This window comes from Oncorhynchus kisutch, linkage group LG16, assembly GCF_002021735.2.
Source record: "Oncorhynchus kisutch isolate 150728-3 linkage group LG16, Okis_V2, whole genome shotgun sequence".
In the NCBI taxonomy this organism is placed as follows: Eukaryota; Metazoa; Chordata; class Actinopteri; order Salmoniformes; family Salmonidae; genus Oncorhynchus; species Oncorhynchus kisutch.
The window spans coordinates 16974457-16998584 of NC_034189.2; the positions used below are offsets into that span (position 1 = coordinate 16974457).

Genomic DNA, 24128 nt, shown 5'->3' on the forward strand with positions numbered 1-24128 from the left:
TGTGTGTGGGGGTAAGCGGGGGTGAGTGTGTGTGTGTATTCTTGTGTGGGTGTGTGTGCGTGTGTGCGCGGCTGACAGGCACATATCGACTTACGCTCTATGAAGATAAACAGCTACACAACAACTTGTTGAGAAACAGAGAAGGTGTGAGAAAGACTGTTGGAGAGGGAACTGTCCAGGAGGTAGAAGAGAGAGAGAGAGAGAGAAAGAGGGGGAGAGGAAGAAGAAGGGAGTAGAAAAGAGAGCGAGAGATGGGGGAGGAACAGAAAGTGTTCAGGAGTATTTTTAGGACATGTTTATTCGTGGGCCTGAAACGAACCGTTGGTGTACTTCTATACGAGCCCCGTCTCTCCTCTCCTCCATTCCTCCTCTCCTCCAGAGTGGCCATCTGTTGACGTCTCTCACCCTTAAGGCCCTGTGAGCTCCTGTACAGTCACTGTGTGAAGGAAACTGTCCCATCATAGTGAGACAGGGGAGTTCCATAGACTCAAACTAAGAAATAGAATATAGAATGACTGACTTCTATGGACTCAATACCTCAAATGACTCCATACATTACCTAATGAATGCTTGTATGCATATACACAGCGATTTTTTTTATTCTGGTAAATTAATGGTAATTGAGTATACATAGGCCTAACCACAGGCCAAAGCTATGGGTGCCCAAATATAGAAATGTAAGCCTATGACAGCTTAGCTGACAAACGGTCATGTATGGCCAGTAGAAGTTTGGTCATATGCTCAATGAATTCCCTATTGTAGTATGGTTGTCCCCATCCAAGTTTAGGCCAGACCATAGAGCATATGCAGGCGAGGCAGACGTCATCGCTAACTGTCACATCAGACCATTTGACTTTTAGGTTTGACAGCTAAAGCTCATTAAGTGCACCTGTCAACCTCTTCGGGGAGTAGGGCAAGGCCAACTGATCGCTAAGACAACGGGTGGGCCCAGGTCCCTTCACAACTCTCTACTCTAGGCTACACGACACTTCCTCAAGCACAGACTAATAATGGACACTCTCCCTTAGATAGACAACTTGTAGTTTTGAGAGATAGGGTTTAAAAAGCATTCCGTTTCTAATATATCAACGTATTTCTCTGTGTATAGGCCTGCTTTTATTGTGTAGGTCTAACTATTGACTGGTAGGCAGAAACATAGCTTAGGATTTCTGTAATTGGTCAAGTTGTGCCTATAGTGCATGGTGACCTGTTGGAAAAGTCGTGCGTAAAAGTCCCTATTTGTTGTATTGGTAAGCTTAAATATATAAGTGCCTCTGGCAGGTAAATAAGTGAAAGTCAACAAATACTGCTCTGCTCATAGCTTCCAGAACTGAGAGGGGCAGGTCCGTGCTCCAACTCCTTAGCTCAGCAGCCAAGACGCAACCACCCACTCTCTCTCTCCGTCGTTTATGCTGTTTCATTTGACAACTTTAATAACTTTTAAAGGGGCTTTAGTAGCCTACGTGACATCCATTTGGTTCTGCCCGTGGGTACTTGTTGAACTCATAAAACACGCGCAACGAGTGGGCTAGACTCAAGCCAGACACACAAGCGCCCGTAACGCACAACGGCCGCTCCAGCCAACACTCAACCGCCACAGTCACTTCACTCACCCACCGCCCGATCCCAAAGGGGGCCTACCTTTCGCTGCTGTTTCTCCCAGGCGGGGTCCAGCAGTAGGTCCCTGTCCCACTCATCCTCTGGCGTCATGTACTGGTGCTCCTCGTTCATCATATAAGAGGTGGTGTATTGCGCTTGGGTTTCGACAGCCATCATCACGCCTTGTTGGGGTTTCTAGTACCCCCTTCTGATTATGTAGAAAATAAACGAGAAGGAACCCTCCTTGGGCTTGAAGACTCGCTGTCTGTCAGGTGTGCTGGTCAGGCGAAAGAAGAGAGGCAGAGGCAGAGTACAGACTGCGGCGGAGGTGCAGCTCCCACTACCAGAAGCTCTGCTTGGCGGGTGCTTCTTTCCAAAAGTAGCACACGTGATCGCACCCCAAAAAGTGAGATACCGGGCGCACAGGTATCGGATTCACCCTAAAAAGGTGCAATGGGCGGGGTTGTGGTTGGGGAGTTGACCTATCCTGGGGCAGGGAGGACTGAGCGGGATGGAGACGTCAATCGCTTACTGACATAATTTATAAGCAAAAGCTTGTGGAGTGCACCTGTTGCTTCTGGTAGGCACCACTATCCGGGATCCTTGGTACATCTGTCCCCTACACCCTAAGCTTAACCTCTACCCTTACCATAACCTTAAAGCGAAATAACACCACTTTTCAACCTCATATTCATCATCTCCAGCACCACCCCAACATCAACATACACTACATGATCAGAAGTATGTGGACACCTGCTCCTTGAACATCTAATTCTAAAATCATGGGCATTAATATGGAGTTTGTCCCCCCATTGCTGCTATAACAGCCTCTACTCTTCTGGGAAGGCTTTCCACTAGATGTTGGCACATTGCTGCGGGAACTTGCTTCCATTCAGCCACAAGAGCATTAGTGAGGTCGGGCATTGATGTTGGGTGATTTGGCCTTGCTCACTGTCGGCGTTCTAATCCATCCCAAAGGTGTTCGATGGGGTTGAGGTCAGGGCTCTGTGCAGGTCAGTCAAGTTCTTCCACACCGATCTCAACAAACCATTTCTGTATGGACCTCGCTTTGTGCACTGGGGCATTGTCATGCTGAAACAGGAAAGGGCCTTCCCCAAACTGTTGCCACAAAGTTGGAAGCACAGAATTGTCTCGAATGTCATTGTATGTGTAGTGTGTAGTGTTAACATTTCTCTTCACTGGAACTGAAGGGCCTAGTCTGAAATATGAAAAACAGCACCAGACCATTATTCCTCCTCCACCAAACTTTACCGTTGGCACTATGCATTGGGGCAGGTAGCGTTTACCTGGCATCCGCCAAACCCAGATTTGTCAGTCAAACTGCCAGATGGTGAAGCATGATTCATCACTCCAGAGAACGTGTTTCCACTGCTCCAGAGTCCAACAGCGGTGAGCTTTACACCACTCCAGCTGATGCTTGGCATTGCGCCTAGTGATCTTAGGCTTGTGTGCTCAGCCATGGAAACCCCTTTCATGAAGCTCCCGACGAACAGTTCTTGTGCTGACGTTGCTTCCAGAGGCAGTTTGGAACTCAGTGTGTGTTGCAACCAAGGACAGACCATTTTTACACGCTACGCGCTTCAGCATTCAGCAGTCCCATTCTGTGAGCTTGTGTGGCCTACCACTTCGCGGATATATGTGTATGTGAACATTTTGCATTTCTATGTTTTGTAGTAAAAAAGATACAAAAGTATTTCCAATGTCATCAACCAATTAGTGGACAATAAGGAGTCAATTAATAATTACTGCCTACTCATAATTGTTTAAAATCACGATGCATACTGATGACTTAAATTCTTCCTCTATACATTTTTAATACAAAACATAGAAATGCGCCATTTTCACATAACGTTGATGTTGGAGTGGTGCTCAAAAATTGTGAAATGTCCCTTTAATCGTTTTAAATTTCAACTGCAGTGAACTGACTTCTGAGTTGGGACATCCCAAGGATACCGTTTAGACTTTTGCTGTCTCTCAGGCTCCATACCCCTCACACTGACTCCAATGATAAATACAGACCTCCGACAACTTAAATGTCTGTACAGCTACATCTTCTCCTGAAGATACAGATGTGTCATTATAAATCATACAGACACAGTGTATCTTAAGATGTAGAAAGATATCATTTTGAATCGAGCGAACTGACTTAGGCTTGTTGGAATAGGCTTAATTGCATCCATTTCCAAACCTGTCCTCGGGGACCCCCAGCCGTGCTATGTATTTTCCATGTATACATTCCATATGAATGTCAGAAGGCTAAACAGCATAATACTACAGTCAAACAAAGTGATTTAGGCCTACAGTATAACATATATCTCAAATGTTTTATCACAAAAAAATATAATTAAATGGCACATGTCACTGCTTATTAAAAAAGTGGCTACACGTTGTTGGCTAAAAGCTTTTTAAATTAGCCTTATTGTGATTATTAAAGAGAGAATAAAACATGACGTTTATTTCAAAAACTCATTTATTTGGGAATGCCATGCAGACGGTACAGTGCCTCAAGACATAAGCAAGGCAAGGAGAAAGGGAGTATACATTATAGTCAATTGGGGTTATTCATTAGTCATACATTATGGGAAACATTTTCATGGTGCAAAAATCCTTTAAAACTCATCATCTGGAAGTGTGATTTAATTGGACACTTATTCAGCAATGTGCGTTATAAAAAGGCCACTGTTCATGCCTTGCTTAGTATAGTAAACTAGTTTATGCACATTGAAGAACAATGTCAAATTAAAATCACACTGCCAGATTATAATGTGTTTTAGGGTTTTTCTTTTGACAGATGTGAACAATTTTGCACCGTGGAAATGTCCCCCTTCATCTCCGTCAAGCATGCTGATTCTTTGTTTTAGTTTTTCCTATAAATGTGCTTAAAGTAATACATGACTCAACATCGATCCATTGGAAAACATCGCCAGAACAATCCAGGTTGGTGTACAAAGATGCTCTTTCTCCCTAAAAATGTCTCCTCCAACACCAAGAGAAATGAAAGGCCTCAGAGTAAGATCATAGGTATTAGATAACAATACGAGCTAGCACTACATCAAGCTGCCTTTATACTGTAAGTCTATATATAGCTTCTTCCCTAACCACATGTAATCACACACCATTACACTGTAACTACACTTGACTGGGCCCAGATTCTCAATTAAGTCAACTTAGTTACAGCATAGTTACAAGTAAGTTCTTGATTGTGAGAATATAATATTTGATGTGACTAGGTAGCCTTTAGGCAACAACGTTATTAAGTGTGAACGACAGTAGACTTGGGTGTCGACCCAGGGCGCAAAACTGTGGCCCAATTCCAATTCTGTCCCCTCCCTTTGAAATGTGCACTCGTTCACTCCGTGAGGATTTAAAACCATGGGATTGGTATTGGAGACATGGTATACTTTGAGTGTGTGTCTATGTGTAAGGCAGCATTGATGGCTTCCCTGTCCTGTGCTGTGAAGAGAGAGGGAGCAGCCATGAGGTTGTCAGTCAGTGTGAGACAATAGGGAGCAGACCAGGAGAACTTCTTGGCTGGCTACATTTACTCAAACACCAGAGAATCAGACTCCACACATCCAGGTCAGAGTCAGAGGTGACTGTGTGGGAAAGAGCATCACATCCTGATCATGGAGATCAAAGAATCAGTTGTATTTTGGTGAACCTTACGGGGGGATTTGTATAGATTACCCCCCAAAACGCATTAAAAACCATCTGGTGCAGTGGTAGACTACTCAGTTTATTTTGTGCAGCACCAGTGTTTATGACTTTCGTGTAGGGCCCCCCATGGTCAGGATAGAAGAGTTAGGGAACAGGGATGGATCAGAGCTGGAGATCCCTACATTACCAACTCTACTTCCTTCCATCCATCCATCCTTTCCTTAACTTCATCCATAAGACAGAGGTGGAGACTCTCGTCTCTGCCCCCCACCGGCAACGCACTACTCAGCTGTTCAGACCACATGCCGGACACCTCAGATGAGTGGGTGTGTATGTATTCAATCATCTCAACAGGAGGAGATTCAGAGATACGCATTGAAACCCACAGGTACAGCGGGTTGGTGTAGGGACAGCAGCTACCTCGAGGAGAGAAATAGTCCCCATACCAAAGAAGTCCTATAGGAGTCCTGAGATTACAGTGAATCTGCAGGTAGTTGGGCCCTTACTGGGCCGGTCTGTCTTATAGGACGTTTTTGATAGGGCGAGAGGGCCATAGGGAACTCGCTGTTAAAAAACCTATTCCAAATGTTATCCTCCAGAGCAAGGTCACTTTATCGGATTTAATTAGATAAGTTTGACTTGAGTCATTCAACTGCAAGGAGGTGGTGAATAGTGATTAAACTCCCATACACAGCCATGGCAAACCCAGCATCACAGTTTTAGCAAAGCAAAAAAACTCTCGCCCTACAAAGTCTCTGATGAGTTTATACTCTGTCCAGCCGTGTGACCCCACTAGGCCACCATACACGGTGTCCATTGTCATTCACTAGGTCTCTATGGTTACAGCCATAGCCAGGGGTGGGTGTGGCCAGTCGGGGGCTGCTGATCCACAGAGCCCAGCCTAGATCCAAGATGGCGGCAGGCGGCGGCGGCAGCAAGCTGTGTACGGCGGACAGGCGCAGAGGGGGATGGGTTGGGGGGAGGGGCGGCGAATACGGCGGTGTAGGAGTCACTAGCGGGGGCGGGGGATCCACATGTACCAAGCCTCAAAACACCAACGACATCACACACACACACACTCTCTCAGACACGGAGATTCAGTGACACACTCACTCACTTTAAACTACACACACGGTCTCTGGCTCTCAAACATGTAGTCACAGTCAGTCACACACACACAGTCTCTCTCAGACACACATCAGCACGACAGAGAGAGACTGACAGCCCAGTCACTGTAGGTGCTGCATGGTGAGAGACAGGACAAGTCACTGGAAGTCTGGTAGAAGACATCACAGCGTGAGCAGTGACCCCCAAAAGAAGCCCCCCGGGCAATGTCAACGCAGGTGAGAGGGGAGCTACAGAGGGGGGGTGGGGGTGGTGATGGCGGACGAGGAGGGGGGAGGGGTGTTTCGGTCAAGGCACAGTCAGAGAGGGGGACAGTGCTGTTTCATTACCTTGGTGGAGAAGATTGAGTTCCCACTTCCCATTTGCCTGCGCGACGTTTATTGTCTTCCCCCTCTCACCTCACACCTGCTGGGTGGTGTCTGGGCGGCCGGTACCTATTTCAGTTGGAATAGTAGGTCAGTATGTACGGGGCTTTGGACAGAGAGCAGAGTGACATGCACATCCAACACAGCAGAGACAGACACATGGTGTTGGTGGTGATGTTGTTGGGTAGGAGCAGACACACAGCACCCCCCCCCCCCCCCCCCCCCCCCCCCCCCCCCGTCATTCTATCTGTGTGCCTCTCCCCAGGTCTCTGATGTTTGTGTTTGTCCACCCATTGTTAAAACAAGGAGTCATCTGCAAGCAAGTATTGCGCGCCACTCTACTCAACAGTGAATCTGCAATTAAAATGGCATGAAATCGACACTAGTTTGGCACGAAGTGGAAATCAAAAAGATCAGAGGTGACGGAAGCTGTTTTCAGACATGAGCGCATGGTAACAGCATGGTAACAGCATGGTAGATGCCTTGTTGATGTACCTGCGAGGGGTTATGTCCCAGGTCTCTTTCCTCCTGAAGTATACACTTGTTCATTAGCAGAGACATGGCCTAGAACCCTCAAACTCAACTCTGGATGTCAAAGCCTGATTTAGACCTGGGACACCAGGCGGGTGCAATTAATGATCAGGTAGAATAGAACACAAGCAGGATCCGGACCTCGTAGGGTCAGAGTTGAATACATCTGGCCTAGGAGTTGGCACCATAAAAACATCCTAATTTCCTCTCGCAACAGTAAAGGGATGTGAACAAGTGCACAGTTGAGGAGAAAATATATATTATTGGCACCCAGTGTCTGTCTGACTGCGCTATAGGCCTAGAGTTTGGGTGAGGCTGGAGAGAGGAGCGCTGACCCCAGACCAGACTTACCCCATCCACGAGGCAGACTAAGGGGTTGCTACTCCTCCTTGTCTCTGCCACCCTGGTCCCCAGTCATATGTGTCTGGTCATTACAACAAGGAAGGAGAGATGGGAAGGAGTAAAAAAGACGGAAAAAGACGGAAAAACAAGAACGGGAGAAACATCCGAAACGCGTTTTTTTCTTTTCCTCACAGTAGTCAGAAACATTCTTTATTGTTTAAATGCTGGGTATGTGTAGTATACATATTAAAAAGCATGCCTTTTATCTTTTTGTTAAAAAAAAAAGAAATATTTTAAATAGTTCTAAAAATACGGTCAGAAACAAGGCAAGCAACAAGCATAACAAGAAAGGGTGGGTTTTTTTCCTGATCGTCGAGATCCCACAGATGAAACTCGGTGTGTGTGTGTGTGTGTATGTGAGACAGAGAGATTATATGCAAGATAAAATAGTAAATCACTAAAATCACAGGGAGAAGAGGAAGGACACAGCGGGGTACGGGGGTAGTGAGTCGTCTTACAGCGGGGTGCAAGGATACGTCGGAACAGGGAGACTGAAAGATACTGCTCCATCTCTCATCACCATATCATCGGTGTGAACGTTACCGCACCACATTACCCCTGTCCCCTCCATCGCAGATTAAAAAGACTGACATGTAAAGGGGGGAAAAAAGCCCTTTAAAAAGGAGATCTTCCCTCCGCTATACGCACTTCACACAAAGCTTAGGCACACCGCTAAAGGGAAATTCCCACCCAAAAACAATAGGTTGGTGTTTGTTTCATTAGTCCGCTGTTGACATAGTCCCAAAATGTTTTGCTTGTCAGCAATCGAGATATGTAACTTTCAAAACGCCGCATCATATGATGCTAAATGGATCATACAGGGATGACCTGTATTTTGAAAGTTACACTTCGTTGAAAATGGATTCATGAAACAAACACCAAAATATAGTTTTTGGGTGGAGTTTTCCTTTAAACCTCATTGACACTCATGATTCTCTAGCAAGTCTAAAAAGTTAACTTACTTATAAATCCATAAAATAATTCATACTTGATCTGAGGGGTTAGAATGTACTCTTCATCGACCCGACAACCACTTACATTACAAAAAAACTCAACTAAAATATTTCATACTTTAAAAGGCCTCTCAAGATGCACTGATGCAGTAAGACTCTAGTAGTACAGTACATAGAAAACCTTGTCCCTAAAACGTGTCATTTTTCTCCAAACTATTGACCAGGGATGGGGTCAATTCCATTTTAAATTAAGCTGATTTGATTGAAATGGACCCCCAAGCCTGCAACTGACACTGGCTGATATGGATAGAAGGCAGACCATTCATATTCTAACCAGCTAACCTCAGTGCTCTCATTGTCAGAGGTAGGTATAGAGAGACTGAATGTTAAACCCTCTACTGTTCCCGTGGTGATCCCGGCATCTCATTTGGTTTACCCAGGCTAAGGTATAGACAGAGTAAATAAGGGCAGAAATGCAGCAGTGTCTTTCAGTGTTGGGGTTACAGCGGTGTGAGGGAAGGAGGGGGTTGGAGAGGTAGAGGGTAGTTTCATATAGTACAGTGTGCCTATGTTCCTCGAATCTCCCCGGGGTGAGCTCATGAGGGAACAAGGCAGCACGTGTGGGAGTGTGTGTATTACATCGTAACAACAGAAAGCCAACATCACTCTCCCATTCCCACACACACACTCGCACCACAGTCCCGACACGTACAAGACACACAGACCCCTCCAACCCTGGAGCTACGCAACACACCACAGCGCAGACAGTACAAGAATCAGTTGTGATATTTTTGACCTCATCTCTATGTTGAAGGCATTGACTGTCTGCTACTGGCACCTGTCTACCATTGAGAGAGTCAATAGCTAAACATTGTGTGGTGGTAAGATGACAGAATGTCTCCCCTTCTTTAACTGCACTGTTAGTGTGGTACCAGGACCAAGTTGGGGTTGGGTTTTTACTGTAGTCAAAGGACAACTCATAAACTCCAAACACACTCTCACACACACAAATCCCCACCGCCACAGTACACACACATATACCCACACACACAGATATACACAGACACACACAGCCGCTGAGAGTGAGGAGGGGTACGAGGGTGGTATAGAGTGGTAGGCGGGGGGGGGAAACAAAGGAGGGGTACGAGGGAGGTGACTATCTGAAGGGGGGCTCAGGCGTGTGAAGGGAGAGTTCGGGGGCTCGGCGGAGGACGGCCTCCTTGCGGTTCGGTGGCGGCGGCAGCGGCGGCTCATACACTCTGGGCGCTGCCACCATGGCGGCGGCCACGGCGGAGGCGGGCACCACTGGCCTGAGGGCGGCGTCCAGCGCCGTGACGTGGGCCGGTTGGCCGTGGTGGTGGGCGTGGCCCGCCATGGCGTGGGCAGGGATGGCAGCCATGGCGTGGTGGTTGGGAGGCGGGTAGGCGTACTGGAGCTGTTGGAGTTGCTGGTACTGTTGGAGTTGCTGGTACTGCTGGAGTTGCTGGTACTGCTGGTACTGCTGGTAGTACTCTGCATAGTACCTGGGGGAGAGAGGGAATGAGAAGGAGAGAAGGGGGAGGGAGAAGGAGAAATCGAGTGAGATGGGAAGAGCGAGAGAAAAAAGGGTAGGGAGACAGACAGACAAGAGGGTTTGGGATTATCTACTAGGGATTGTATATTACAGTCTTTTACACACAAAAATTGGGGTAAAAATTGGGGTAAGTGAGTGGGGGTACAGAGAGCCTTTCGGGGGGCGGTAGGTAGGGTAGGTAGCATACTGTAGCTGCTGGAGCTGCTGGTGCTGTTGGTGCTGCTGGTGGTAGTACTCAGCATACTGTTGATACTGCTCTCTAAGATACACACGGAGGGAGGGGGAAAAAATAGAGCGATTTAGATCATCTACCAGTAGGGAATTGTAGTCTTTTAACACCAAGGCATTGACTAGTTGGAAACTGTAGTCTTTTTACACAAACAGCCTTTCAGAAAGAGCATTTTTAGATCATCTACTAGGGAATTGTAGTCTTTGCACACAAAAAACAGGCTTTCAGGAAATGTACATGGGGTTAAGAGTCTGATGGCATTGAAAGATAATGTCTTGAGCAATTCAGTTCCAGGAAGTATGTCCACTACCACTCCTGAAGTCTGAACATCAGACAGAGGGTCACGTAGTGAAAAGGAGGAGAGGGTGTAGTGCATTGGGGAGGGTCAGAGAGGATTCAATACGGTTAAGTGCTCCTAAAAACTATTGCGGCGAACCCTAACCTCCACTGAAGTCAAAGTTTCACTTAGCCTTGCACTGACGCAAATGGAAGACTAAGTCGAAATTGGACTTAAAGTGGACTTTCTTGACTTAAAGAAGTTTTGACTGGAAATTAGGATTCTCCTAATTACTGTAAGTGCTGGAGCTGCTGGTACTGTTGGTGGTTGTATTCAGCGTACTGTTGGCACTGCTCTCTAAGATCCACACGGAGGGAGGAAGGGAGGGAGAAAGGGAGGGGAACAGATAGAGCATTTAGATCATCTACCAGTAGGGAATTGTAGTCTTTTCACACAAACAGGCTTTCAGAAAATGTACAAGGGGTCAAGCAAGTCTTTGATGGAAATTAAGGATAATGTACTGAGCAATTCAGTTCCTATAAGTATGTCCACTACCACTCCTGAAGTCTGAACACTGAGGAAGGTTTGTAGTGAGACAGGGTAATGTAGTGAGAAGATAGTGTGTAGGGTGTAGTGCATTGGGGAGGGTAGAAGAGGCTTCAATAAAGAGATTAGGGTTAAGGGCTCCTAAAAGCATTGGGGCGAATACTAACTTCTACTTTAGTCCAGTACTGATGATGTCAATGGGAGACTAAGTCAAAATTGGACTTTCTTAACTTGTAATTAGCTGTAAAGTTAACTAAATCATGAAGGGTCAAAGAGAGTTGGATAAGAAGAGAAGGAAGTGGTAGTACCTAGCCATGGGGTCCTCTCCAGCCTCCGCTGCTTCCTCTGCAGCTCGCCCGGCGGGGGTGGGGAGCAACGGCCGGCGCTGCTTGGGGGCTCTCTGGTAGATGAAGGGCTTCATGACGGGATCGGGCAGCAGGGACCCCGCAGAGCGCCTCAGGGGACTCCGGTCCCGCTCTCCAGACTTTGCCGCTTGTGCCGCAGCCACTGCCGCCGCGTTCTGCTGCTCGGCCAGAACCTGCTGTCCCTGGGCGAAGTAGTGCTGAACCCTCGCCGCTTCAAAGATGGCCGCCGACGGGTCCGCCGATGCGCTCATGGCGGCACCCATCCCCAAGTGGCCGTAGGCATGCTGGGCGCCCCCATAGAGTGCCGGCGCCATGGCGTAGGCCTGGTTGACTGCCGCGGCGGCCGCAGGCATCTCTACGCCAGGTGCAGCCAGGTAGATGGCCCCCGGGTGGTGGTGGTTAGCCATGGCATGCGCGTAAACTGGTGTGGAGTAGGCGGCGGCAGCGGATGCTGCAGCGGGGCTGGCGGCAATCTGACTGAGCTGACCGTAGAGAGCGGCGTGGCTGGGGTTCATGGAGCTGGCGTACACCTGCGTGGCGCCCGCCTGCGTCAACGCTGCCGCCTGATTGGCTGCCTGGACCCCATAGAGCTGATTGGCCACGTTAGCGCCGTAGACCTGCGTCGCCAGGGCACCATACACTGCCTGGTTGACGGGGTTTCCTTCCGCCCGCGTGCCGGTGGTGAGGCCCGTCAACGCCGCGTAGGTGGGGTCAAAGGTCGAGGTGTTGTAGACAGAGTTGTGGACGCTTTGCTGGACCTGGAGGGGCAGGCCGGCGGCGGCGGCGGCAGCTGCAGCTAACACAGCCGCCTGGCTCTGGTACTGTTCCAGAGAGGACTTCCCTACAGGGCACTCCCCGGCATAGTGGCCCTGCTTCCCACAGCTCACACAGGGGATCTTCCCCGTCGGGGTCTGCTTGGAGGGCTGCACCTGTATGGAGACGGACACCATCTGTTAGCGAGCTTCAGGAACTGTCTTTACTAAGAGACAACCAGATCTAGCCTACAACTCAGAGCATTATAGGAACTGTGGTGGTTCTCAAACCTCTCCTCGGGGACCCCCAGACATTTCGCAATTTTGTTGCAGTCCTAAACTAACTCACCTAGTCAAGGGCTTGATGATTAGTTGACAAGTGGAATCAGGTGTCCTAGCTGTGGAATAATTCAAATACATGGAATGGCTGGGGATCTGCGAGGAGAGGTTTGAGAACCACTGCGGTTGTACACCATGCTAAACCTTCAGGAACGCCTTCACCATCATAGAACTGGATATACAAGGCAGGGCAGTATGGGTAATGTAGTACACAAAAATAGAATCACTAGAACAGGCATCACCCCTCAGACCACAGCAATTTGGCTGCACCTTCATGGGTACACTCAAAATGGTCACCGATCCTCATTTAACAATGCCAATTGACTTGAATGGAGGAGTGGGGGAGTGCCAGTCAAGGGATTCTATCTCCATGTCAGTGCATCGTGCTACAGCACCTTGGAGAGCTCCACGGAGAGCGGGCGTCCTTTGAAGGAGGTGCCGTGGAGGGCCTCGATGGCCTGAAGAGCCTCCTCCTTGTTCTCCATGTGCACGAAGGCGTAGCCTGCAGAAGAGGAGAGCCTGGCTGTCATTGAGCACAGGGACACCAGTTAGAACCACACCGGGCATGCCACACACACACATCTTACCACTCTATACACACACGTTTCTTCCTGCTCTATACACACACACATCTTACCACTCTATACACACACGTTTCTTCCTGCTCTATACACACACGTTTCTTCCTGCTCTATACACACACACATCTTACCACTCTATACACACACGTTTCTTCCTGCTCTATACACACACACACGTTTCTTCCTGCTCTATACACACACACACATCTTACCACTCTATACACACACGTTTCTTCCTGCTCTATACACACACGTTTCTTCCTGCTCTATACACACACACATCTTACCACTCTATACACACACGTTTCTTCCTGCTCTATACACACACACATCTTACCACTCTATACACACACGTTTCTTCCTGCTCTATACAACTACACACAAACATTACCTGATTGTCAAGTTGCACAATGAAAAAGCCCCAAACAACTTAGAAAACCTTGGATCTTTACACTTTCAACTACCCATCACCGGTATGCAGTGCAATGACATAGGTGACGGTACTCATTTTGGGTGCTGGTACCCGTCATATATGAAAGCCAATGGCCTGTTCTATAAGAGGTGCAGCACTTCAGAGGTAGAGTATTAGGTGTCTGTACTCCGTACTAGACGACACCGGCCGGCCTACTTCAAGCACTTGTACGCCATAATGTACTGTAAGCTCCACGGTGAGATTCCCTCTTGGTACAGATCTAGGATCAGTTTCCCTTCCCCCAAACCTAACCGTTAAAACACACACATATGCTTTATTGTGACATTCACCAGATTGGTGGAGTGAAATGTGTTGTTTTACAGGGTCAGCCAAATTAGTGTTAAGTGCCTTGCTCAAGGACACAGACTCTTCACCTTGTCGGCTTGAGTATATACGAACCAACGACCTTTCGGTTACGGGCCCAACGGTCTGACCACTAGGCTAGCTGCCGCCCTAGTAGTGGGGGAAATGCAAACTGACCCAAGATCAACATCTAGTGTCAACTTCACCCTTCGCCATACTGAGCAATCTCTCCCTTCACCCTCATGAGTACCATTATAATAACGTTATTATTTTGGTGGGTGCTTATATTTGTCCTATTTCACACGTGTGCAAGTGTGTATTACATACATGTGTGAAGTGGAAATGTGTTCATTGCATATCCCAAATCCCCCTGAGACACCCTCGTAGGGATACTCCCTTCTCGTGGAGTACCCCTCAATGAGAAGGGGCGTGGCTCACCTTTGACTTTGTCGCACTCCAGCACTTTACCAAAGGTCTGGAAGAGCTCCTGGAGGTCCTCGGTGGTGCACATGCCTGACAGGTTCCCCACAAACACCTTGGTGGAGTGGAGCGGTCTGCCCCGGGACTCCTCCACCACCAGGTTCCTCCCCCGGAACTCCCTGCCGTTCAGCTCCCTGATGGCCCGCTCCGCAGCACCCTCACCCTGGGAGTAGATTTGATTAGAAAACAAAGTAAATGTAAAAATAATAAGACATTCATTTAGATTAGGAGACTTTAAAGTGAGGAAAACTCAATGAGGAAATACATTTTGTACCATATCAACTCAATGTAGCCTATGTACACACAAAAACAATCACCATTTAAAAATGACAAACACACAGTTCTGTAGTGCACTCGCCGCCGGGGATTTAAAACAATAGGATCGGTTGGTGTAAACATTGGCTGGAAGGCATTTAGATCATTGTTATATCCATGACGAAGAGTGTGCAAGTGTACACTTTAGAAGAACTGAAGAGAATTGGGACTTAGTCCTCCCTATGGGATATCTATAGCCTACCTGTAGGTGTACGAAGGCGAACTGTCGGAGAACGCTGCAACTGACCACCTGGCCGTACGCCTCAAAGATGGCCGATAGCTCCTCCTGGGTGGTATCTAGAGCCAGGTTGCCCACGAAGAGCTTCACCGTGTTGCTCTTGTCCATAGTGGAGCTGTGGTGGGACATGCACAGATACGGGCAGACAGACAGATAGATACAGGCAGACAGGGGACACAAGGGAGAGAGAGAGAGACAAGTGAACATACTGTAAAAGACTAAACATTCTGAACTTGCCCTTGTCCACAATGCTGGAAACACCAAAAGCCAAACAGTCCAAGAGACACCCATAAGGGAGAAAGCAAGAGCTGACAAAATGAATGACGAGACCACAGGGGAAAAGGAAGTATGTGTCAGGAAAATATTTGACAATTGACCACCATGCAGAATAACAACATGGAAGACACCATAGAGTTCTAATATGTAATTATATGGAAGACACCATAGAGTTCTAATATGTAATTATATGGAAGACATGGAGTTATAATATGGAAGTATATGGAAGACACCATAGAGTTCTAATATGTAATTATATGGAAGACATGGAGTTCTAATATGTAATTATATGGAAGACACCATAGAGTTCTAATATGTAATTATATGGAAGACACCATAGAGTTCTAATATGTAATTATATGGAAGACATGGAGTTCTAATATGTAATTATATGGAAGACACCATAGAGTTCTAATATGTAATTATATGGAAGACATGGAATTCTAATATGTAATTATATGGAAGACACCATAGAGTTCTAATATGTAATTATATGGAAGACACCATAGAGTTCTAATATGTAATTATATGGAAGACATGGAGTTCTAATATGTAATTATATGGAAGACACCATAGAGTTCTAATATGTAATTATATGGAAGACATGGAGTTCTAATATGTAATTATATGGAAGACACCATAGAGTTCTAATATGTAATTATATGGAAGACATGGAGTTCTAATATGTAATTATATGGAAGACATGGAGTTCTAATATGTAATTATATGGAAGACACCATAGAGTTCTAATATGTAATTATATGGAAGACATGGAGTTCTAATATGTAATTATATGGAAGACACCATAGAGTTCTAATATGTAATTATATGGAAGACATGGAGTTCTAATATGTAATTATATGGAAGACACCATAGAGTTCTAATATATAATTATATGGAAGACACCATAGAGTTCTAATATGTAATTATATGGAAGACACCATAGAGTTCTAATATGTAATAATATGGAAGACACCATAGAGTTCTAATATGTAATTATATGGAAAACATGGAGTTCTAATATGTAATTATATGGAAGACACCATAGAGTTCTAATATGTAATTATATGGAAGACATGGAATTCTAATATGTAATTATATGGAAGACACCATAGAGTTCTAATATGTAATTATATGGAAGACACCATAGAGTTCTAATATGTAATTATATGGAAGACACCATAGAGTTCTAATATGTAATTATATGGAAGACACCATAGAGTTCTAATATGTAATTATATGGAAGACACCATAGAGTTCTAATATGTAATTATATGGAAGACACCATAGAGTTCTAATATGTAATTATATGGAAGACACCATAGAGTTCTAATATGTAATTATATGGAAGACATGGAGTTCTAATATGTAATTATATGGAAGACACCATAGAGTTCTAATATGTAATTATATGGAAGACACCATAGAGTTCTAATATGTAATTATATGGAAGACACCATAGAGTTCTAATATGTAATTATATGGAAGACACCATAGAGTTCTAATATGTAATTATATGGAAGACACCATAGAGTTCTAATATGTAATTATATGGAAGACATGGCGTTCTAATATGTAATTATATGGAAGACACCATAGAGTTCTAATATGTAATTATATGGAAGACATGGAGTTCTAATATGTAATTATATGGAAGACACCATAGAGTTCTAATATGTAATTATATGGAAGACACCATAGATTTCTAATATGTAATTATATGGAAGACACCATAGAGTTCTAATATGTAATTATATGGAAGACATGGAGCTCTAATATGTAATTATATGGAAGACACCATAGATTTCTAATATGTAATTATATGGAAGACACCATAGATTTCTAATATGTAATTATATGGAAGACACCATGGAGTTCTAATATGTAATTATATGGAAGACACCATAGTTCTAATATATAATTATATGGAAAACATGGAGTTCTAATATGTAATTATATGGAAGACACCATTGACACTTGGTTATGTAGCCTTACTAGCCTATTCTATTATCATGCAACATGTTGAACTCTGACCTTACTTCTTTCAGGTCAAGAAGCACTAGGCTACCCTGCAGGTTTATCACAACAGTTTAGGGCCAGTTGCTATGCTAGCTGTAAATCGAAAAGCACAAAAATGTACTTTTCTGTGCCAAGCACATGTATAGAATACTGGAAATGCTCTACATGGTAGCCTTTCCGCTGAGATCAGATCAATTTTCAAGTTGTATTTGTCGTATATACACATGGTAAACGAAAAGCTTATATTTCCATCACTAAACCGACTTCAGTTGAGGCATCACTGGAGCAGGGAAACTATTTATTTCTAATGGCGCACGAGAGAAGAAAAAAAATTCAATAAAAAAAATTTAAACGATGAACTGGACGACATATACAACGATATAGCACAGGGTGCCTACATCCGTTCGAAGACCAAATGGATTGAGAAAGGTGGAAAAAACACATCTTATTTCATTCATTTGGAGAAAAGTAGGCAGACTAGGAATAGTATTTGATCCATTTATGTAAACAACACTATATCTGATGATCTTGAAGTGATTAATAAGGAAATACACTCTTTCTAGAGTACACTGTATCAATCTCATCTTTCGGAAGGCGACTTGGATTCCTTTTTTGATTCTGTTAATAACTCTGTTAACCCTATAGAAGAAAAGTTTAAGGAACTCTGTGATTCCGATATAGGTATTACTGAGTTGGACCAAGCCATTAAACAAATTCCTATAGGTAAATCCCCTGGACCGAATGTCCTGACAGCTGAATTCTATTGAGATTTTTGGCCTGATATTAGAGAGTTATTGCTTTCTTACCTCCTTTGAGACGGGGACAAATAGTTCTAATACCCAAACCAAAGAAGGACAATTGGAGAACAATCATGTTGTTGGTAACTGACTATAAGTTACTAGCCCATGTCTATGCCAATAGGCTGAAAAAAGCCCTTGGTGATATACAGTTGAAGTCAGAAGTTTTACATACACCTTAGCCAAATACATTTAAACTCAGCTTTTCAAATTCCAGACATTTAATCCTAGTAAAAATACCCTGTCTTAGGTCAGTTAGGATCACCACTTTTTTTAAGAATGTGAAATGTCAGAGAATGATTTATTTCAGCTTTTATTTCTTTCATCACATTCCCAGTGTGTCAGAAGTTTACATACACTAAATTAGTATTTGGTAGCATTGCCTTTAAATTGTTTAACTTGGGTCAAATCTTTTGGGAAGCTTTCCACAAGCTTCCAACAATAAGTTGGGTGAATTTTGGCCCATTAATCCTGACATAGCTGGTGTAACTGAATCAGATTTGTTGGCCTCCTTGCTCGCACACGCTTTTTCAGTTCTGCCCACAAGTTTTCTATAGGATTGAGGTCAGGGCTTTGTGATGGCCACTCTAATACCTTGACTTTGTTTATCTTAAACCATTTTGCCTCAACTTTGGATGTCTGCTTGGGGTCATTGTCCATTTGGAAGACCCATTTGCGACCAAGCTTTAACTTTCTGACTAATGTCTTGAGATGTTGCTTCAATATATCCACCTACTTTTCTTTCCTCATGATGCCATCTATTTTGTGAAGTGCACCAGTCTCTCCTGCAGCAAAGCACCCCCACAACATGATGCTGCCACCCCCGTGCTTCACGGTTGGGATGGTGTTCTTCGGGTTGCAAGCCTCCCCCTTTTCCCTCCAAACATAACGATGGTCATTATGGCCAAACAATTCTCAGACATTTCTCCAAAAAGTACAATCCCCAAGTGCAATCCCATTTGTCCCCATGTGCAGTTGCAAAGCGTAGTCTCGCTTTTTTATGGCGGTTTTGGAGCAGTTGCTTCTTCCTTGCTGAGCGGCCTTTCTACTTATGTCGATATAGGACTCGTTTTACTGTGGAAATAGATACTTTTGTACCTGTTTCCTCCAGCATCTTCACAAGGTCCTTTGCTGTTGTTCTGGGATTAATTTGCACTTTTCGCACAAAAGTACATTCATCAAAGTACATCCCTCCCGGGTGGCGCAGTGGTTAAGGGCGCTGTACTGCAGCGCCAGCTGTGCCACCAGAGACCCTGGGTTCGCGCCCAGGCTCTGTCGTAACCGGTCCCGACCGGGAGGTCCGTGGGGCGACGCACAATTGGCCTAGCGAGGGTTTGGCCGGTAGGGAAATCGGGCTGGGCGCAGTGTGCGCTAACCAAGGTTGCCAGGTGCACTCTGTTTCCTCCGACACATTGGTGCGGCTGGCTTCCGGGTTGGATGGTGCTGTGTTAAGAAGCAGTGCGGCTTGGTTGGGTTGTGTATCGGAGGACGCATGACTTTCAACCTTCGTCTCTCCCGAGCCCGTACGGGAGTTGTAGCGATGAGACAAGATAGTAGCTACTAAAACAATTGGATACCACGAAATTGGGGAGGAAAAGGGGTAAAAATTCAAAAATAATAATATATATTTTTCTAAAGTACGTTCATCATCTTGAGGAGACAGAACGCGTCTCCTTCTTGAGCGATATGACGGCTGCGTCATTTGTACAGGCGTTTGGAAATTGCTCCCAAGGATGAACCAGACTTGTGGAGGTCTACAATTGTATTTCTGGAGGTCTTGACTGATTTCTTTAGATTTTCCCATAATGTCAAGCAAAATAGGCACTGAGTTTGAAGGTAGGCCTTGAAATACATCCACAGGTACACCTCCAATTAGCCTATCAGAAGCTTTTAAAGCCATGACATCATTTTCGGAAATGTTCCAAGCTGTTTAAAGACAGAGTCAACTTAATGTATGTAAACTTCTGACCCACTGGAATTGTGATACAGTGAATTATAAGTGAAATAATCTGTCTTGTAAACAATTGTTGGAAAAATGACTTGTGTCATGCACAAAGTAGATGTCCTAACCGACTTGCCAAAACTATAGTTTGTTAACAAGAAATTTGTGGAGTGGTTGAAAAAGGAGTTTTAATGACTCCAACCTGAGTGTCTGTAAACTTCCGTATTTTTAGTTAAGATACATTTCAGTCAATTTGCAGATGATACTGCCCTTTTCCTAAATTAAACTGTTGAAATTACATCTGTCTAATCCTACCTCTATGTGGTATCATATCCCTAACAGTCTGTTTAATACACTCGAACTTGAATTCCAAAATAAATGTGAATTACCTGTGAAATTGTCTAAGTTACACCAGAAAAAAATAAAAACTGGAAAAGGATATTGAAGAACAATTTCCCCTCCATAAAACAGTGATTTGAATAATAGGAATAGGAAATCCACTTATTAAGAACACTGTTATATTATGAGGTTGTTTCCACTTTACCAAGTTTACAAATTAATGACTTGAACTTTAAATTAATGACTTGAAATTAAATAAGTGGATACGATTGGCAGTTAATTAAGTATTTTTTGTGATTATAATTCAATATATTGCTATGGAAGTGACCAACCCAAGCTATGGTCAAAAGCCATGACCTTTTACTTTAATTGTCCAGTTATCCCAACATTTAAAGAAACTAATTTTAAAATATTTTCTCACATCTACCCTGTTAATTACTTATTGCACAAAATGTTACATTTTGACAAAAAAAATGCTGCTCTGATTCAGAATCTTTAGAACATGTATTTTTTTCATGCCGCCATTCTAGTAAACTATGGATTGAAATTCATGGATGGTTGTGTATATAGTCTCCAAAATGACCTTTGATGACATTAAACGGCATTATGCTTATCCTTGTAAATTCCGATCATAAATATTTTATTAACATTGCTATTCTCTTGGTCAAATATTATATTCACAAAATGTAAATAGGGTGGGAAATTTCCATTTTATTTTTATTGAACTTTTACAATTTTACAAATCCCTCAAACTTGTGAAACTTAAAAAGTAGGAAAAAAATATTAGAAGTCATGTCTCTGGATGTTTGTTAATGTCTCATTACCTTGTCACATCTAAAATGTCCTGAAGTATTATTTATTTTTATGGTCCCTTGGTGTTTTATTGTTTGATTTCATTCACAGGAATGTCCATGTATTGATGTGTAAAATTGTTATTGTTGAAATAAAAATAAAACAATTTGCGGGGGAAATGTATTGGTGCGGGTGGTAGGTTTTTGGTCTACTTCTAAATTGCACCGCGGCCGCTATGGCATTTCTAAAATGATATATTTTTCACTGTGACCTGCTTACTGTGTATGTGAATGAATGGTGGAGAGGGGGAGGGCCGGAGGGGTGTGTGTGTGTTGAGGTCGCTGGTTGAAGAGAGTGCTGCAGCAGAGGCAGCTGAGTCACCGCGACAGAGTAGCACGCGCGCACTTCGTGATAACTTTTGACCAGTTGTATGTAGGCTATTTAGAATCCTCATTATGGAGACACCCTTTAAAAAAATAAAAATAAACATTTTAAGGTGCTAGAACTGATACAATGGCGACCACGCATTGGAAAAAGACGTAATGCGCACTAGCGCTCTTTAGATAAATTCGCTCAGAGGTGGCCTAAAGTAAACTGCATTCTGATGTAGACTTTTCTTATGGATAACAGTGTCAAGCGAAGGGTTTAACGCATGCTCAGTTCAAGGGTCTGCAGGACTGCGCGAGTGGAAATGGTTATGTAGCTTGTGTAATGGAAAAAGTCCACAATGAAAATTCCATTAATTGTAGAGAATGATTGGCTGCATTTGCATCTATTGACCATCAAGTAGGCTATTAACTTCTATAACTTATGTCATCTACCATTTAAAATCATGTCACATGTGCCGAATAAAACAGGTGTAGACCTTACCGTGAAATGCTTACATACAAGCCCTTAACCAACAATGCAGTTCAAGTAGAGTTTAAAAAATTATATATATATATATATATATATATATATATATATTGAAATGACGATGTCACTGGAGTCATTTCAAATGAATTTGTGCCACTTGTGAAGCCTACCCTGAGCTGGCAACCAGATGTAATAAATTGCCTAGAATTCAGTTTGTTGTTGGAGCCTTGTGATCATGGTCACAGCTCTATTGTAAATGTATCATTCTCCACATTTAATGTCAGTTTCATTGTGGATTTTTACCTGAAATTAGATTTTGGCATATCAGGGGCTATAGGCTACCTGCATCTAGCTCAGCAAACCACAGCAAAGTTTAATTGCAATTATAACCTCTGATTTGTGTCAGTAGCCTATGAAATAACAAGTCAATCTTGCAAATAGGCCATTTAGAACGGTTTGTAGTCTTAACATCTGGCACATAATAACGGCACAATTGCCAGAAAATAACATAACATTTAAAACAAGGACATTCATCCAAGTGTTTCTTGCAGAGATTTCGAATTCCTCTGTCCAACTTTCATCACTCAAACTCTCCTGTCTAATGTATCTATAGTTATGCACATGCTGCAAACTGGATTTTATGGATTATAAACTGGCTGGTTTGAGCCCCGAATCCTGATTGGTTGAAAGCCATGGTATATCAGATGTGTGTCAGGGGAATGACAAAAACATACTTTTTACTGTTCTAACTAAGCTGGTAACCAGTTTATAATAGCAATAAGGCACCTCAGGGGTTTGTGGTATATGGCCAATATACCACGGCTTAAAAGCTATGTCCTAAGAACAGCCCTTAGCTGTGGTATATTGGGCAAATACCACACATTGCTCAATCATAGCAGCCAAAACAAGTTAAATGACGTCCACTTATGGAAAATTATCTGGAGAGTTTAATAAGGGTGGTTTATCTTTTCTCTTGCGACAGTCTTAAACTGGCAAGAATTATCATTTTGATGAGAAACCGGATTTAGCTTATTAGCCTACGCTGTTAAAAAATACGTCGATATTCCTTCTTAATTCGCTCAATAAGGTTATGGAAAAGGGGTTTTGGGTAAATGTGGCAACTCCTCCCTTGCTACTGAAAAAAAAATTGGGCTAGTTGTCAGGCCTTGTGGGCGGGTTTTCAGAGGTCACTGGGCTACAAATTTTAGCTTCACCTGGCAACCCTGCCATTGGGAATCTCCCGATGGATGTTACAGATATGTATCAAAAACGTGGTTCGGGTTTACACGACTTTCCAATTCGCTGCTAAGACTGAGAAAACAGTTGATAGCCTACACATGTTTTCTTTAAAATTACCCATATGGACTGGAGAGGATGCTTAGGTTTTGGTTGGTGTGACCGAAACTGAACAAACCTCGCGGCGAAAATGTGAGACTATTTGCCTAAGTAGCTGGAAATGGGGTTTCGATGCCATTGTTGTGTTATCATTAATCCAATCTACAAAAACAGTACACGAACTGTATCGGATGAGTGGTGGACATATAACAAAACAATGTTACATTGGAAATATTAGTCACAGCATTTTTCCGCACTGGAACGGATACATTGCACGATAGCGAAAATGTCTTCAATGGAACGACAATACGCTTTCCTGTTTCGTGTCATTGGTTCTTCCGCTGACGATTAAACCTAATATTTCTACGAATCGTTACTTATTGTTCATCTTTAGTAAATAAATTGAATAAAAGAGGTACATAAATCTACCATCTTACTTACCTAAGCAGTGCAGTGTTTCAAAATGGTAGCGCCTGCTTCCGTTTTTTTAGAAGGCTTCACCAATGGGGAAGTCAGGGGGTTGGGGGGCTGCCACACCAGAATGCTGATTCTTCACAATCGCCGTATTACATTTTCTAACAGATAGGCTATTATAAAAAATGGCTTTACAGCATGCTTCGATATAACAAAAGTCAGTCATTCATCAATTC

At 43.8% G+C, this 24128-nt stretch overlaps 2 protein-coding genes across 7 annotated transcripts in view; both read right to left on the bottom strand.

Annotated features, from left to right (window-relative positions):
- The window catches only part of LOC109876720 (alpha-actinin-3), a 70001-nt gene extending 68225 nt beyond the window's left edge, over positions 1-1776 (bottom strand). Inside the window, exon 1 of the mRNA XM_031791883.1 lies at positions 1642-1776. Within this exon, the coding sequence (XP_031647743.1) occupies positions 1642-1776 (135 nt within the window). The remainder of the gene's footprint in view (positions 1-1641) is intronic.
- Positions 1777-4056: 2280 nt separating this feature from the next.
- rbm14b (RNA binding motif protein 14b) lies at positions 4057-24128 on the bottom strand. 6 transcript variants are annotated; one of them, XR_004203364.1, is made up of 9 exons: positions 23920-24127; positions 15088-15238; positions 14529-14733; positions 13130-13257; positions 11587-12572; positions 11027-11089; positions 10414-10485; positions 7650-10176; positions 4057-6836 (listed from the first exon to the last, which is right to left on the bottom strand). XR_004203364.1 is itself a non-coding variant. In XM_031791884.1 (9 exons), exons 2-9 carry the CDS (start codon positions 15229-15231, stop codon positions 6797-6799), a joined length of 1905 nt encoding a protein of 634 aa, XP_031647744.1. In that variant the 5' UTR covers positions 15232-15238; positions 23920-24127; the 3' UTR covers positions 4058-6796. The 6 variants fall into 6 exon arrangements, 5 of the variants coding, with proteins under 5 accessions (XP_020359670.1, XP_020359671.1, XP_031647745.1 ...); XM_031791884.1 differs by having other exon boundaries at positions 4058-6836; positions 9910-10176; XM_020504081.2 differs by having other exon boundaries at positions 4057-10176; positions 23920-24128.